Source organism: Lutjanus erythropterus, chromosome 18 (genome assembly GCF_056507025.1).
Source record: "Lutjanus erythropterus isolate fLutEry1 chromosome 18, fLutEry1.hap2, whole genome shotgun sequence".
Taxonomy (NCBI): domain Eukaryota; kingdom Metazoa; phylum Chordata; class Actinopteri; order Lutjaniformes; family Lutjanidae; genus Lutjanus; species Lutjanus erythropterus.
Genome location: NC_139334.1, coordinates 17707710 through 17723346, shown reverse-complemented (window position 1 = coordinate 17723346; position 15637 = coordinate 17707710). Strand labels below are relative to the sequence as shown.

The window sequence follows — 15637 nt, the reverse complement described above, 5'->3', positions numbered from 1 at the left end:
TATTTATCCTTCTGTAGTCATATTCAACAACGTGTTTCCTATATTAGGGATTCAGTAATTCTTCGAAGATTACATGAAATGTTTTATTTTGTGATATATGTGTTTATTGTGTCGCGTTAGCCGGCTAAGTTTGGTGTTAGCAATACAGGAGGTAACGTTACAGCTGATTTTGACAGCTGTCAGATCAGACTCAAACTCTCACTCTTTGTTTGTACAGATAGATTCAGCTAATCTAAGGAAGATGAGACTATCCCGAGCTGAATATAAAGAGATAGTGAGGTGGACTGAACAACTGCGACCCACCCGTCAATGCATGAAGATGCTAAAGGAAAGATTTCCGAAGTAAGTGCTCACACACTGTACTGGAGCTTCCGTACATGTTTTAATGTAGTGTGTACAACTGGAGGTGTGTGTTAATGTATGACAGCGGGTGAAAGCGTCATACTCCTGTGCATACGCATCTTTTACCATATTTGCACATTGTGAATAAATGATTCATGTCTGAAATGCATAAAAAAAAGTTAAAGATAATATGAGAGCAGATTAAAGGGGCAGTTCACTCTAACATCAAAAATACATATATTTCATTTATTTTACTTGTAGTGCAATCTATCCATCTAGATTGTTTTGATGTGATTTGCTGAGTTTTGAATATATTGTCTTTAGAGGTTTACTTTAGTTTACTTTGGGTAAAGTAAGAGCATGGTGACAGCTTTGTTTGTGTAACTTGGTCCACTTTAATGTCCATTGCAACAGTAGGACAGCTGAACACCAACTACACCATGGCACATCACTTGAGCAATCTTAATCATTGCACACATTACATGCAAGGTGCACATATGTTGTGCCCAATCTAAATTAAAGAGCAGAATACAATATGTATATATGTAGTTATCATTAAGTAAATGATGTAAATTCTCAAAAATAAACCTGAGAAAAATAAGGTTATTTACAAAGTAAATCTTTTCAAAACTAAATGCCATCTTACAAAAATAATAAATGTATTTGAAACGCTAGACAAGTGCCAAAAGAAAATGTTCCACAGCAACATTAGACACAAAACCACATGGAAGAAAGCACATAAACTTACATAATAAAATACATAAAGAATGATAAAGATAGTGAGATGTTTGTCTTCTCTGGAATATAATGGAACTCAATGGCACTCAACTTGTAGTGCTCAAAGTACCAAGAAAATACATTTGAAAAACTCAAAAGCATTGTCTCTTTCTAAAAATCGAGACCAAGGAACTGTTTTATTTCTATTGAAACGGTTCTCTTTCTAACTTCATGAAACTGCTGACAAGAAGGTCTGGTGATTATCTTGAGTAACCAGGTCATGATTTCTGGAAAAAGATGCTGCTGCTGAGTTTTCAGATGTATGTTTTTGGTGCTTTGAGCCCAACAAGCCAAGCGGCACTTCCCTTATATTCCCTTATATTTGAAAGAGAGCAGACATCTCTATGGCCAATCTTTGTAAAACTCAGCAAATCACATTAAAGCTATTTAGATGAATACATAAATAGCTTTGCAGGCCAGAGGAAAAACAGGTATTTTGATTTTGGATGTACTGTCTCATTATGGTAAATTCAGTGATGACTTTATCATCTTTCTATCTATCAATGCACCACAGCAGCATTGTTTATTCCTGTGTGTTTTTTCATCTCATATTATTATATATTTATTTATAACCCCATTTAATCCACTTCTTATGATCACTAATGAATTCCACACAGGTTTCTGTGTAGGCCTCCAACACCACAGTATTAGCCAATGTTTTGCCATGCAGTGCCTGCACATTCAGAAATCGAAGAGAGAGGTTAATGGTTGTGTTTGCCTTTCTCCTTGACACTGAGGGCCCTCACTTTATTGAACGTAACATGTGTAATCCCCCAAGGCCACCAGGACACCATGGCTGATCCTGTCGAGGTCACTTACAAAGTCGTATGTATTTGGAGCTTCCTACTCCCATTGTGCCCTAATCACCAATCTAGAAGAAGGTATCAGGTCCCCAAAGGGGACGCAGCGGAGCTCGAGCCCGCCTTTGTTCTCACTGTCAGCATTTTACAGAATATGTCATGCGTATAAAGTTCATCCAATATCCTGTGTGTTTAGGCACCAACACCAGGAGGTCCTCCTCATGTTTATTTTGAGTTTCCTTTCTCCTTTTGGTTTCCTAATCCAAACTGTCTTTAACAAACAGTCCAAATGCCAGTTTTTCAAAAAGTGGTACTGTTGGGTGTAATAATTAAAGGAAAACATTGGACAGTTTTCATTCCAATAATTCTGCACAATCTCCTGCTCCCGGAGGTGCTGGCTCTTTTGTTTAGTCTTGCTGGTTATTGTTATTATTTCGTTCACCATAACCAATCTTGGGGAGGCCCTTGCTCTTTAAAATCCCTGAGTCTCGTCACTGGGCCTGACAGACAGGCACGGCAGCAGTGTTTTCACAGCCTGCGAAATTATTCTGGTTGTCCAATCAGCTGAGCTGGGCTCTGGAGGGTTAGTGATTGGACTGGCAGGAAATCAGGCTCTTAAGACATAACATATCGACTAGGCCATCCATCATCTCTTAGCATGCGCTCAGGCACGGCAGTCAGCCACCCCCGCCCCACACCCCTCCTGTCCCCTCGGACTGTGTGGGAGCCCTGCCACTGCGTAAATATTGGCCAGGCTGGAGCTGGCAGGGGAGGGTGTTGGAAGGGGGGCGGTTAGCGGTTTGTTGTGGACAAGCCTGTGCTGAGGGGGTGGGCAGAAGATTGGTGGGGTTATAATAGTGAGAGAGATAGAAAAGACAGGTATCTGGATATCAAATCATTTGACATCGCACTGGGTGATTTCCAGATGATGCAAGCAGTGTTGAGTGAACTGTAGCTTCATGTGCTGTCTCACAGTGTCACGACGGCGGCTGTGGTAGTGTTTGTCAGGGGCATGGGCCATATTTTTATTGCAAAGTAGGACACGCCTATTAGTTTGTTAGGTGATAATGTTACAAATTGTTTTGTTTTTTTTAATATATTTTTATTCTATCTTTTTAGTACTAAAATTGGTGTCTGCAACTAACTTATTTTCATTATTTTCCCAATTAATTGATTAGTTATTTAGTCTATAAAATGACAGAAAATGGTGGAAAATATCAGGTAGTGTTCCCTCAAATGTCTTATTTTATCAACAATCCAAAGATATTAAGTTTATTGACATAAATAAGTAAAGAAACCAGAAAACATCCACAATCAAGAAGCTGGAATCAGAGAATTTGGGCAAAATGACTCAAAACGCTTAATCAGTTATCAAAACAGTTGGCAATTAATTTAATAGTCAGTTAATCGTTGCAGCTTTATTAACACCTGTTTAATCAATGCATGGTAATGTTCAACAGGAACTGCATGCTGGTAGTTATTAGCTACAATTAATAATCTCTTATTGACTTAAAGTGAAATCATACTGTGATGGTAAAATCATTTTATGAAATCTTGTTGACTTAATAAATATTTCTGAGCAAATTTCAGTTAAAAAGTAATAAAGAAAGGTATTATTTATTATTATTTATAATGTATATTAGGTAGTATTACATGTGCAAAGATTCTGTAATACATTGTGCATTACATCATTGTGTTGAAAATCATTTTAATTATTTTACCTGCAGTCTTCCATATCTTGATATCTATTGACTTCAGAAAATGAAAGTGTAAATTTTCTGAATCCTTACACTCCCTCTGTAAGACTGTAAAAATCAGGTGTCTTTCATAAGTGAGGTTGGGAGTATAGGGCTGCTAACAATTATATTCATTGTTGATTCATCTGTCAATTATTTTTTTCAATTAATCAATCTGTTTTTTGAGCTATAGAGTGTCCGAAATTAGTGAAAAATGTTGATCATGGTTTGCCAAAGCCCACACTGATGTCCTTACATATTGTGTTTTCTCCACAACCCAAATTTAGGGAGTTGACTGTTGTGGATAGGACTAAATAAACCAGAAAATATTGACAACTTGCTGATTGATTGACTAACCGTTGCAGCTCTCGCTCAGTCTATGACATGAAAACATTAGATTTAAGTTCCAGTGACGTAGATGAATTGTAATAGCTTTTATCCTCAATTCCCTGAATGCTGTATTGAGTCTCAACCCATTTCATAATCATTGCTTTTGATTGGGGTCTTAAAGGGAGGAAAATTTAAACTTTGAACAAAATGATGGTTATAGGCCATTTCAAGGTAATTTCCACGGACGGTCTGTCACTCTCTCTGTCGTACTATGAGTATGGGTGGTGGGAGGAGAGAGGGAGTGTCCCATAGACAGACAGAAAGAGAGAGATTGCGATGTGGAGTCCCTCATCTGTAACGGCTGCATAACACAGATGTTGGGAGTCATCTGTCAGCCTGGCCTCTCTTGCTGGGCCCGAGCTGCTCTGGGGGGAAAAGAATTGGACACGGTGCTGTCACTTTTTACCCCCACTCACAATGGAGGGACATGCAAATATCAACCCCCATTCCTGCCCTCTCTTCCTTGCCCTCCTTTTAGCCAGCCGCGGCGTCCTGCCTAGTATGTGGACTGCGGCTAGGCAGCAAGGGGGTGGTGGTGGTGGGAGGACTCATCGCAGGCCGGCGCAGGGGGGAAATGTGACATCAGTCCCATCACGTCCTTCTCTTGCCACGTATTAGAATTGGAAATGATGGGCTGCTCTCTGAGGCCTTGCCTGGCTTCCCCTGGGTCTGGAGGGGACCCCAGTCCTTCCACCCTTTGTCCCCAGAGAGAGTCTGTGTAAGAAGAGGGAGGGAATGTGAGAGTCCTCTGTGTCCTTCTGTGCTGTATTATGAATGAATTTGGATGTAATGATAACCCCCCCCCCCTTCCTTAAAACTCAATTCAGCTCACTCCTCATATGGCTCTCACACTCATTAAAGTACACACTGAGAAATAAAGGTGTTAAATAGAACCATAAAGGGATCTTCGGCTTGTCCCCATAGGGGAACCCTTTTTGGTTGGAACCAAAGTTTCAGAATTATACCAAGAACTTAACAAAAAGGGTTATACGTTGGCCCATCTGTTTTGTATCCCAAGGATTTTATCTAGAACCCTCCCAGGGGGTTCTACCGAGAACCCCTTTATATTCCAACAGTTTTATCTAGAACCCATCTATGAGATTCTACTAGGAACCCTTTTACATTCCAAGGGTTTTATCTAAAACCCACCCAGGTGGTTCTACTAAGGAGAATCCTTGTATATTCTAGGGGATGTATCCAGAACCAACCCATGGGGTTCTACTGAGAACACTTGTATATTCTTGGGGTTGCATCTAGACCCCACTCAGGAAGTTCTACCAAGAGCCCTTTATTAATCCTAAGGTTTTATCTAGAACCCAACTAGGTGGTTCTACCAAGACAACTTTAATATTCTAAATGTTTTGTCTAGAAAGCCAGGGAGTTCTGCTGAGAACCCTTTAATATTCCAGGGGTTTTATGTAGAACCCACTCTGAGGGTTTCTACCAAGAGCCCATGTATATTACAGTACAAAGAACCTTTGATGAAAGTGTTCCTCAAGGAACAATCCTTGACAAAACTCTTTCTTCCAGAAGGGGTTCTTTGGATGAAAATTATTGGAACTCTACAAAGAACCATTGACAAACCTTGTAGGACCTCAGAATTTCAGGAAGAACCATTTTGGAATTGTTATTTCTCAGAGTGTAGGCGGGTGTGTAGAAAGGGGCAGATGCCTCTGTTTTGGAAAATGCTTAAGAAGTAAAGTGTGAAGCATCCCTCCCCTCTTAACACAGCCACTGCCTCTCTTTTACACACACACACACACACACACACACACACACACACACACACACACACATACACACACACACACACACACAGCTCCCTGGTGAGGAGTCCCTGAACGTTTTTCGAATCGGGCCCTAATGTGCCGTTTTCATCAGCACTGAGGCGGGCTGCAATATGGTGCTGGGGCTCGCTCTGGGAATATGAATGTTGATTAAGCATGCGTTCAGCCTTTTGAAATTCTGAAGAAGTGTCAGAATAATGGATGTTGAGCAAATGTCAAGCATTTGTTAATTTCTCTGTTATTTGGGGTTTATCTAGCATGATCTTTGGAGGGAAAGCGCAGGACAGGGTTGTTGTGGCATGTGCCATTGATATGGTGATTTCTTGGCTACAGACACTTTGTTTTTGATGGTAATATCCAGGCTCAGGACGAAGCTTAGGGACTGGCTCATTGATTATTTATTGTGGCTGTGGTGTTTATCTCTTTTTTTCTGTGCTGGTTAAACCTAAAGGTTTGGTAACAGGCTCAATGCATTAAACTGGCAAACTCTTAATACATTTAGTGTAACTTTATAGCTCAAGAACTCAACAAAAGCCATAACATATGATGATTGTTGATTAGCAACTATTAAGTAAAATCCATGTATTTATGAAAATCTGTTTGATTAAATTATTAATTTTTTGAGCAGTTTTTTAAGAAAAAAAATCAAAATTCTCTGCATCTAAAATGTCTATATTTTCTGTTTTTTTAAGTCCTCTATGAAGGTAAACTAAGTATCTTTTGCTTGTGGACATTGAATTTGACATTCTGACATTTTAAATACCAAACAATTAATTGATTAATTGAGAAAAAGATTGACAGATTAATCGCTAAAGAAAATAATTGTTAGTTGTAGCATTATTGCAAATTAGTAAGTGTACCAGCCTTCATCAAACTGCCAGGTTATCTGCAGTAACTACCTTTATTGTTATATTGGCCCATGTAGTAACCTGAAAATTCACAGTTTTATTGTCTGTTTAAAAACCTTTACTAAAGATTGTGTGGATCCAGGCTTTTAAAGTTAAAGGCATCCCTTTTATAAGTTGAGAGTGTGAATCTAAAGGCATACCATATACTCACACTGCTAAAGTTTTAAATATTTAAAATGTATAAACAGTGCTGGTGCTAAATGTCTCAGTTGGAGTGCTTCTAGATTTAACTGTAATTTCCACTGTTGTCTCTGTGGAGCCAGCTGCGTTGCTGTGTTGTAGCTCTTGTGAAGGTAGAACTCTGCAGCTATGTTGTAGCCTGGAAGTGGCAATGACATTACCCAGAGTCTGATCTAGTGCAGAGCCTGTGGGGGCAGCCCCGACGGCCTCCGGTGCACGGCCTCACACTTCTGGCTGCCCATATTGAACAAAACACAAACTGGCAGTTGGGGCTTAGGGGTACAACCCTTGAAGGCTGAGAGGCTGGCAAACTAATTCCACAGCTTTATGTGGTTAGATGAGCAGTGGAGGGGTGAAGGGATGAATGAAGTGTAAGGAGAGAGGAGAGAGATGTAGAAAGAAGAGAAGCTGTGCTGAGTTTACAACTTCATGTCAGGCTAAGGAGTTCATGAATAATAGATGCAATCAATTACTTGATTAGGAAGCACAGGAATGACTACTTCCTCTTGATATCTTAGGGACGTTGTCCAAGCACACTCTGTACATTGTAAGGCTTTTCGGCTCATTGGGCTAAAAACACTGAGGTAAGCAGCCTGTTGCTTAAGTAAGGTATACCAATTATACAGTAAGGGACAGGGTAGGATGGATTTGGTCTTGCTAGACAGAATAAGATGTACAAGGGATAGTTCTGATTTTTTTAAGTGGGGTTGCATGAGGGATTTATCCATAGTCAGTAAATTACCTACAGTAGATGGTGGGCAATACAACCCCAGTTCGGAGAAACAGCAGAAGTACTGGTGTAGGAAGCTAAAGCCCCTTTTACGCAGGACAAAACGGCACTAACGCCCACTAACATCCAGCTTTTGTTGTCGATGTGAAAGGGTACAATTGGCAGTGGGGTCAAATGAGTCTGCAGTAGTCACAGGTATTTTATCGTCTCCGGCTTTAATGCAAACATAAGAAACAAGTTGACACACTACTTTAGCCCTTTCTCTGCCGTAACTTAACACAACCCGTATCAGCTGAAAGTGAACATGAAACAGTAAAATAAAGCAGATACCTGAAAGTTCAAACAGACACAGGAGAGAAACTAAACACAGAGATTCAGTTCAACGCTTAAATTCTTCTTTCTCTTTGCTGTCCTGCACAGACATGAATTGAGTCTCAGCTTTCCATTGACACATCAGAAAAAAAAAAACAACAAACAAAGGTTAACAAAGGTTAGCTGGCAATGGGAAAAGGCTCATTCGCCTATTGTTGATGTTGAAGAAAAGGCATATATCTGCTAATTTTGCTATAAAAATGATGAGCAGCAAATCACATTTTAGCCACCTAAGAGGGGCCTCCTAAAAATTGATATCAGTTTAAGTGTTGTTGATGGGAAACTGGCATTTTATAAACCACCAGACTTCTTTGACATGAACAGTAAATTTAGCTTGCAGAAGATGGGAAGTGCTGGTCTGCTGCTGGTGAAATTACTGTTTTTATTAAGGAAATGTGGTTGCTTTGGAGAGAGTGATATTTGCCTTGTGTAATGGCAGTTTTCTGATGGAAAAGGCTGTCGGCAAAGTAAAGTGGTCAAAAAAAATTCTTAATACACTGTATTTTTTTCTTTTTTAGGTAACTAAAATGCATTTTGCTGTTGACACTGTTCACACAGTTCATTGCTTTTCTTCCTCTACCAGTTCTGCTGCTGCTTCTCCAAACTGTTGGTATGCCTATCACCATCTACTGTACTGACTGTAGATAAGTACTTCATACCACCCCAATTTAAAAAAAAAAATCCAAACTATCTCTTGACACAGGAATATGAGATATTGAGAATAAGATCGACATATTGAACTTGACGGCAGCCCCAGTGTGGTTCCTCAACCCCCAGAGCCATACACACACACACACACACACACACAGAGGAAACCCTCTGCAGCACCACAGTTCAGCTGGGCAGTGATGGTGGAGTCTCTTGCCCCAGGTTCTCTTTGCATACTGGGATCAATTGCAAAAGAAGAATGAAACAAATTGCCCAGAATGGTACAAGTTTCCCAGCCACGCTTGGGGGAGTAGGCAATTGGTCAGTGTAATGTGTTTCTTTGCCAGACCAATGGACGCTCGCCTCTTGACAAATAACATGGACCTCATTTTCAATTTCCACGAGTGTTTGCAGAAGCAGCGATGATAATAATTACACTATAACAATGGCAACGCACCATAATAGTTATAACATGTTTTGTCACAGACAGAGTCATGAAGATCCGTAGCTTTCAGGAGGAATCACAATTAGGGCAATGATTGTGGGATATTTCCTCCTCTCTTTGTCACCGTTATATAACAGTTGTGACATCTCAGGGCACCTCAGCAGACAGAAATTTTAAAGATTGTAATAAAGAGAAGGGTGCTCCGTAGGGGTCATATTTTTCGTCTGTTAGGACAATAGTAGGCAGTGAGATGCCCTGTTGTGCTTCTGCTAAAGCCATTTCTGTGTACAGTCCCCTGCAGGCTTGTAGTTTTGTATGGCCTTCTGCAGGAAGACGGTGGGGGGTCACTATCAGTAAATGTAGTGGAATGTACTCTGAGAGTCAGTGTTTTGGTAAAGCTTTCTTTAGCTATAGAAAAAAAAGCTTGAGAATATTGTGAAACCATTGATTTGTCATATTTTAATTGCTAATAAAATAATAATAGGCTACATTTCTGCAACTACAGTGCCAGGCATGACTGTGGTTGCATTGATTGTAATAGGAACAAGGCTTTACAGTTGTTTTGCAGGAAAAACAAAAAAACAAATTTACACTGTAAACACGTGTGCTCATTGTGCAAGTATTTGTTTGAAGCTGCGTGACACGCACTGAGATTTGTGTTTGTTTCTAACTCTTGTCAAAATATATCACATTTATACATTAACGCGTAAAGATTTTTTTGGTACACATTTGTTTTTGCTGCTGATGATGGTAGGCTTAGCTGAGAAACAGATGTTAGCATTTTGCCTATCAGCATGTGTAATTAGCAGCATTTGCATATCCAGAGTGTTTAACCCACATTCAGCTGGTTTTTGACTTTATAAAATATTGATCTATAGGAAAGTAAATGCTTAATATATTATTGTCAGCACTCCTGCTTGAATGAAGTCTTCAGATAATTCCAATCAATACTAGAAAATCATCAGCTAATAAAGGTGCAGATAACAATAGAACAAGGTATAAATCTGAGCAATATTTCCATACACCTACACTGTAAGAGTGAATCATTTCATCCGTTGCATTCTTTTTTTTCAAAATAGCTTCATCACCATTAGTAAAAATATGTGCTATGCCTCAATTAGCCAGATCCATGCCCTGAAGAGTCGCACCATGCAACACTCCCTGCATGCAGATCCACCAAATGCTAAGTACTGTCGCAGCATATGATACCAATGCCATTAGCCAGGTGGCTTTCATTACCTAAATTACAGCTATTGTTTATAATTAATTATTTGTAAATAGGAAGATTCTGAATATAATTGATAGCTCGAATTTCCCTCATCTCCTATTAATTAGGTTGATGGGAATTTCTCGGCGTTTCGCTGCCGTTTTTCTGCTGTACGCTTAAGACACTGATACACTCTGAATGCACGAGGAGATAAGGCAATTCAACACTCAAACATGAATTTGTCAGATTCATAAGCAGTGGATAGCCTAACTTAATAGAGCCTAAAGCACTGACCAGACAGGCATACCAGCTCAATGACAAAGTGAAAGTCCCTAATTGTTTTTAATTTAATCTGCTGCTTTACTATTTTGGGTGCCAGTGCATATTAATGCTCTGTCTTATGTTGTAAGGAAGGGTAATTAGGTTGAGAGTGAATGATTCCCTAACCACTCTTCTGTCTCCCAACCTTCTGTTTCCCCATGTTCTAAATTATATCCAAGAGGGAGGGAGTTTTTATTTTTTTTCTTCTCTCATAAAGGTCAATGTAAGGATGCGCTGCAGTGTCACAGACTCTTTTTGGAATAAAATTTCAACTGTTATTTGTTTGCTTAAAAAAAAACAGCAAACCTTTTTCTAATTCATAAAATACAGTCAAGTAGACTAAGTAGGTAAGACAGAAACTGACTGACAGATGCATTGAAAAATAAGTTTTGTCCAAATACAGTCAGAGTTCAGCCTCTGTCATTGCCAGGGAGTTGTTTAGATTTATTTCTGTCAAGACATATGTATAATCTAAGACTGATTTTAAATAAGTAATTTTAATATTTTTTTTGTCACCTTGTCATCAGGGTCCAGACTCACCAGGGTTTCAGCCTGTCAAATCTGAATGTTTTCTGGTAAACTTAATTTTTGCTGTGGACAAAACAAGACATTTTGATGTCCCCTTGGGCTGTGGGAAACCTATGACCAAGCAACTAATGAACTAATTGTGAAAATAATCATCAATTGAATCGATAATGAAAATAATAGTTAGCTGCAGCCCTATTCGAAAATTAACTTTATGGTTCACCTGCCTATGGCAGATAAACTGAGAAAATTCACCAGCCGAAAATATTTCGTACTTGACATAAAACTGCATTATTTGACTAAAAATGAAAATGAACAATGATCATTTAGACACCACCTTTCGCAGAAACGGAGACCACCCTGACTTCTGTCTTCGTCTTTCTGTTCATCTTCATGTTTTTGTTGGCGTACACCGAGAATGTATTGCCGTGTCTCTCATAACACGTAATGCAGATGTTTCTCACAGCAAAAACGTAGATGGACTTTGTGTAGAAAGTGCAAAATATTAGTAAGCTGCTTTTTTATTTACCAGCCACCTAGCTGGTGACACCACTTTATTTTTCTGTAAACACAAAATTTACTTACATTTTTGGCACTTGGCGGGTGTTAACTTTGGACCCTGCCTGTTGTCTTTTTCCTATTTTAATTTTATTACATTTATCAACATGATAATCATTCTGATGTGTTCATCATCTCCACCAATACAAATAAAATATTAGCTATGTCTAAAGTGGAAAACAACAAAGAGAAATTGATCTGGTTATGGAATAGTTTTCTTGTATCAGTTTGTTTATATTTATAACCACTGAGATTGGACAGAGTCCCTCAGATGCTTGTATTATGAGGCATAGAGGTGGATGTATTACAGCGAAAATAATGTAAAGCTACTGTGCAGCCGGCGGATCAGACCCCCATTGTGAAGCAGCACTTGGCTCCATATTTTAACATGAAGTGAGCATACTGTGCCCAGGAGAGCACAGGTTGGATATACATTAATGTAAAGCTTGCAATAACTTACTATTAATGTCTGTTAAATGGAAAAAGGGCATTATGCAATATGAGCACAGTGTAAAACTTGACAGACTCTATAAAATGCAGACAACTCTTGGTTTGAATCCAAGTATCTGCTTCATCTCTTTTGTATCTTTTTAAATCTGACAATATTTGCTCTTGTTTTGTTACTTTGGTGTTTTCTGCTTTCTTTTTTTAATGCTTTTTTGCAATTTTGATGTCAGCAAAAACTAATTATGGGGAAAAGGAAAAACAAAAGTCTTAGTATTATTGAAACAGATATGTTTTCCCAGATATTTAGAGCCATTTATGTCCCTTTAAAGTTAACTGGGTATAGATTTAGCAATTAAGCAGTAATCATGCTCATTATATAGAGTAATCCATTTAAAACCTAACAGATGTCTGTTCCAGCAGGGGGATCGTGATGGTCCCATGCCAACAATAAGGCTGTAATGTTGTTGAAATGCTCAGGTGCAAGGTTGAAGTGTGGAAGAATTTTTTTTTCCTCCCTTAAGTGTCCACATGTTGACAGTTGACCATTTAATGGCCCACTTAATTGCAGTGGCCCCTCCGTCCCCAAGCATCATTGTAAATTAATGCTGAGGTGGCAGTGTTTTTTCTTCTTCTCCTTTATTTCAAACATTTGTTCCTCCACTTTTCTCACTGTAACTTTGTGGATGACGAGACTCATCTGTGTGATGCGTCGAGCCCCGGAGAGTATGAATAGTTGAGAATTAGCTGTTCTCCAGCCAGTGCTGTAAAACGGTTTAAAAGTGGCATCTGGAGAACCCAAGATGACGTCTTTTGGTGGGGTAAGTCATTATAAACTGTGAAACTATTCCAGTGGTTGAAATGTTTTTATTAAGATATGGTCACAGACGGAGACTCCAGACAGAAATCAATGTTTGAGATTCCTTTGGCTTTGTTTACATGTCACATGGTTATTTCATGGTTTATAGTGATTGATGTCGAAGGCCTGTGTGGACTCAATATTTCAATGCAGATTGGAAGCTTCGGCTCTTCGTCTGTATTTACATACCACTCTCAGGTGACTTGTAACGAAAAGTCCATTAAATTTAACAATCAAGTGTACTGAGGGCACTATATGGAGACACAAAACCACTGGAGACCGTCATAAAGTATGCACTCTTACAATTACAGGTGCTAGTTGGAACCATAAAGGGTTTCTTCAGCTGTCAGCGTAGGAGAACCCTTTTTGGTTCCATTTGAAACTCTTTCAGAGAGTTCTAACTAGAACATAACATAAAAAGTTATACCTAGAGCCATCTGTGAAAGGTTTCACCCAGACCCCTAAAGGCCTTTTTCCACCAAATTAGCTTTGGTTCTTAAAAAGGTTCTGTTCAAACTACCCTGTGTTTCTACCAGTTCTGAGCAGAAACTGTGTAAGTATTATCAATAGAGGGCCGTGCCACTTGTTTTTTCAGGTTCCAACTGGGAACCAGCTTCTCTAGTTCCAAACCATTTTATTTTTGGTAGAAATGCTCAAAACTGTTTAAAAATTTGTGCGGGAACTGGAACTGGGTCGATTCCATGTTGGTGTAAAAGACCTATATAGGCCCTTTCACAGAACCATCTATAAAAAGGTTACACCTAGAAACCTCTAATAGTATAATGGTTCTCTGGGGGTTCTACCCATTACCTTTTTACCTTCTAAGAGTGATAACAAGAACCCACCCAGGGTGTTCTGTCTGGAACCCTTTTATATTCCAAGAGATTTTATCTAGCATCCCCCAAGGGGTTCTGCTGAGAACCCTTTTATATTTCAAAGGTTTCATCTAGAACCCAGAGTTCTTAAAGGACTTCAACCATCCTTGAAGAACTCTGTCTTCCAAAAGGGTTCTTTGGATGAAAAGAGTTCCTGATGGAACCCTTAGTTTTACATTGAACCCTTGATGAACTCTTTCTTTTACAAAAAGGCTTTTCAGCCCTTATTTCTACTAGCGTGTGTGTGTGTGTCCGTGTGTGTGTCCGTGTGTACATCCTTCTGCTGCATTTGTGTGTTGTTGTTTTTTCTTGTTGATATTCATGGTGGTGGAGGAATGTATCACCCAATTAGAATAATATCTGTCACCGCTTTAAATATCTTCAACTGAGAGGATGCTGTGGGGGTTGGGGAGGTGCATCGAAGAGGCTGTGAGTCCCTGTTGGAGCTGCCTGTTTTCCAGGTTTGCCTCTCTGCCAGGTGTTTGACATTGACTGGAGCTGGAGATGAATGTAACTTATGGCAACCCATGGAATTGACCGACTCCTGGGAGTCCGAGCTTCCTGCAGTGAAAGTTTCCATTTTCAAAGCCCATCAGTTGCAGTGGGAGGGCTCCACAACGGCCCATATGCCAGCACTGACAGTGAAGCAGGAAAACTTTCTCCTATCCACTCGCACAAACAAATACACACACACTCACAGTGGTCAGCAAAGAGACGTATATCAAACCGAGGAGTGAATGCTGTGCTTCTCTTAGCGACTGGACTTGGATTCTATCAGTTATTTGCATGAATATCATTAATTTCTCTCTGATTTTGTCATGTTTAGTTTGCCTTTGTTTAGCTCAAACTGCACTTCAATTAAGAACAATTTAGCTTTCAGCACACTCACTGGAGAGAAAGGGGATGGACGAAGAGGATGGTATGTATGAATGAGTGAAAGGAAAAAAACACAGGCTATATTTTTCTCATCTCTCATACCACACACAACCTCCCCCTTTCTCCCACCCCCACGCCATCGTGGCAGGAATCCTTTGTCAGAGGTGTTCATCTGGAACAACTTTGCCACACTTGTTTTCATGTTCTTTTAGATTACAGGGCAGCTGGCCCCAGCTTTGAAGCTCCCCCTCTCCCTTTGTCTCTGTGCAATGCACTCTGGTAATTAACTTTGTCCTTCTTTTATTTGTTCCAGTCACTCGCAGTCCACTCTTCTGAGCATCTTCTCCCTGGAGTACCAGGTTAGAAGTTTTCTTCCTTTGTGAGCCCTGACAGGTGCCTAATTGAATGATGAATGTCCCTTTATTTCTTTGTAATTGAACTGCCAGCTCTCTGATTGGTTTGGAGGATGCCCCCCCACCATACCCCCCGTTTATTTCACCCCACCTCCTCCCCCTCCTCCTCCTCACGTTCACGTTGAGGGCCCTTGCCTGCCTGAGCCTCAGTGGATGTCTGCCAAGCCTTCCCATCCATCTGTCTAATAACATCTAGCCCCTGCTTATTTGGTGGACCTGTAATAAATTATGCTAAACCATTATTATTCTGACAATAATAATTTCCCCGTGTAGTGCGGCTGCGTGTGCTAAATGTTTGCTGACTCGCACTGTCACTGCTGCTTTCCACGGCTGACAGCGGATGATGATAAATGGCCGCTGCCGCCAGTGGCAGAAGGCAGCACAGGCAGAAAATGGAGTCATTTATCATTCCCCTGACAGGTGTCAGTCACACTGCCTGTCTCT

General features: G+C 39.9%; 1 protein-coding gene across 2 annotated transcripts in view; it reads left to right on the top strand.

Annotated features, from left to right (window-relative positions):
- The first annotated feature begins 170 nt into the window (after window positions 1–170).
- Window positions 171–15637, top strand: part of cdin1 (CDAN1 interacting nuclease 1) — an 86249-nt gene continuing 70782 nt past the window's right edge. Inside the window, exons 1-2 of one of the 2 annotated variants that reach the window (XM_084742400.1) lie at window positions 171–342; window positions 15094–15139. In XM_084742400.1, the coding sequence (XP_084598526.1) occupies window positions 242–342; window positions 15094–15139 (147 nt within the window). In that variant the 5' untranslated portion in view covers window positions 171–241. The remainder of the gene's footprint in view (window positions 343–15093; window positions 15140–15637) is intronic. The other variant, XM_084742401.1, reaches the window with a different exon arrangement.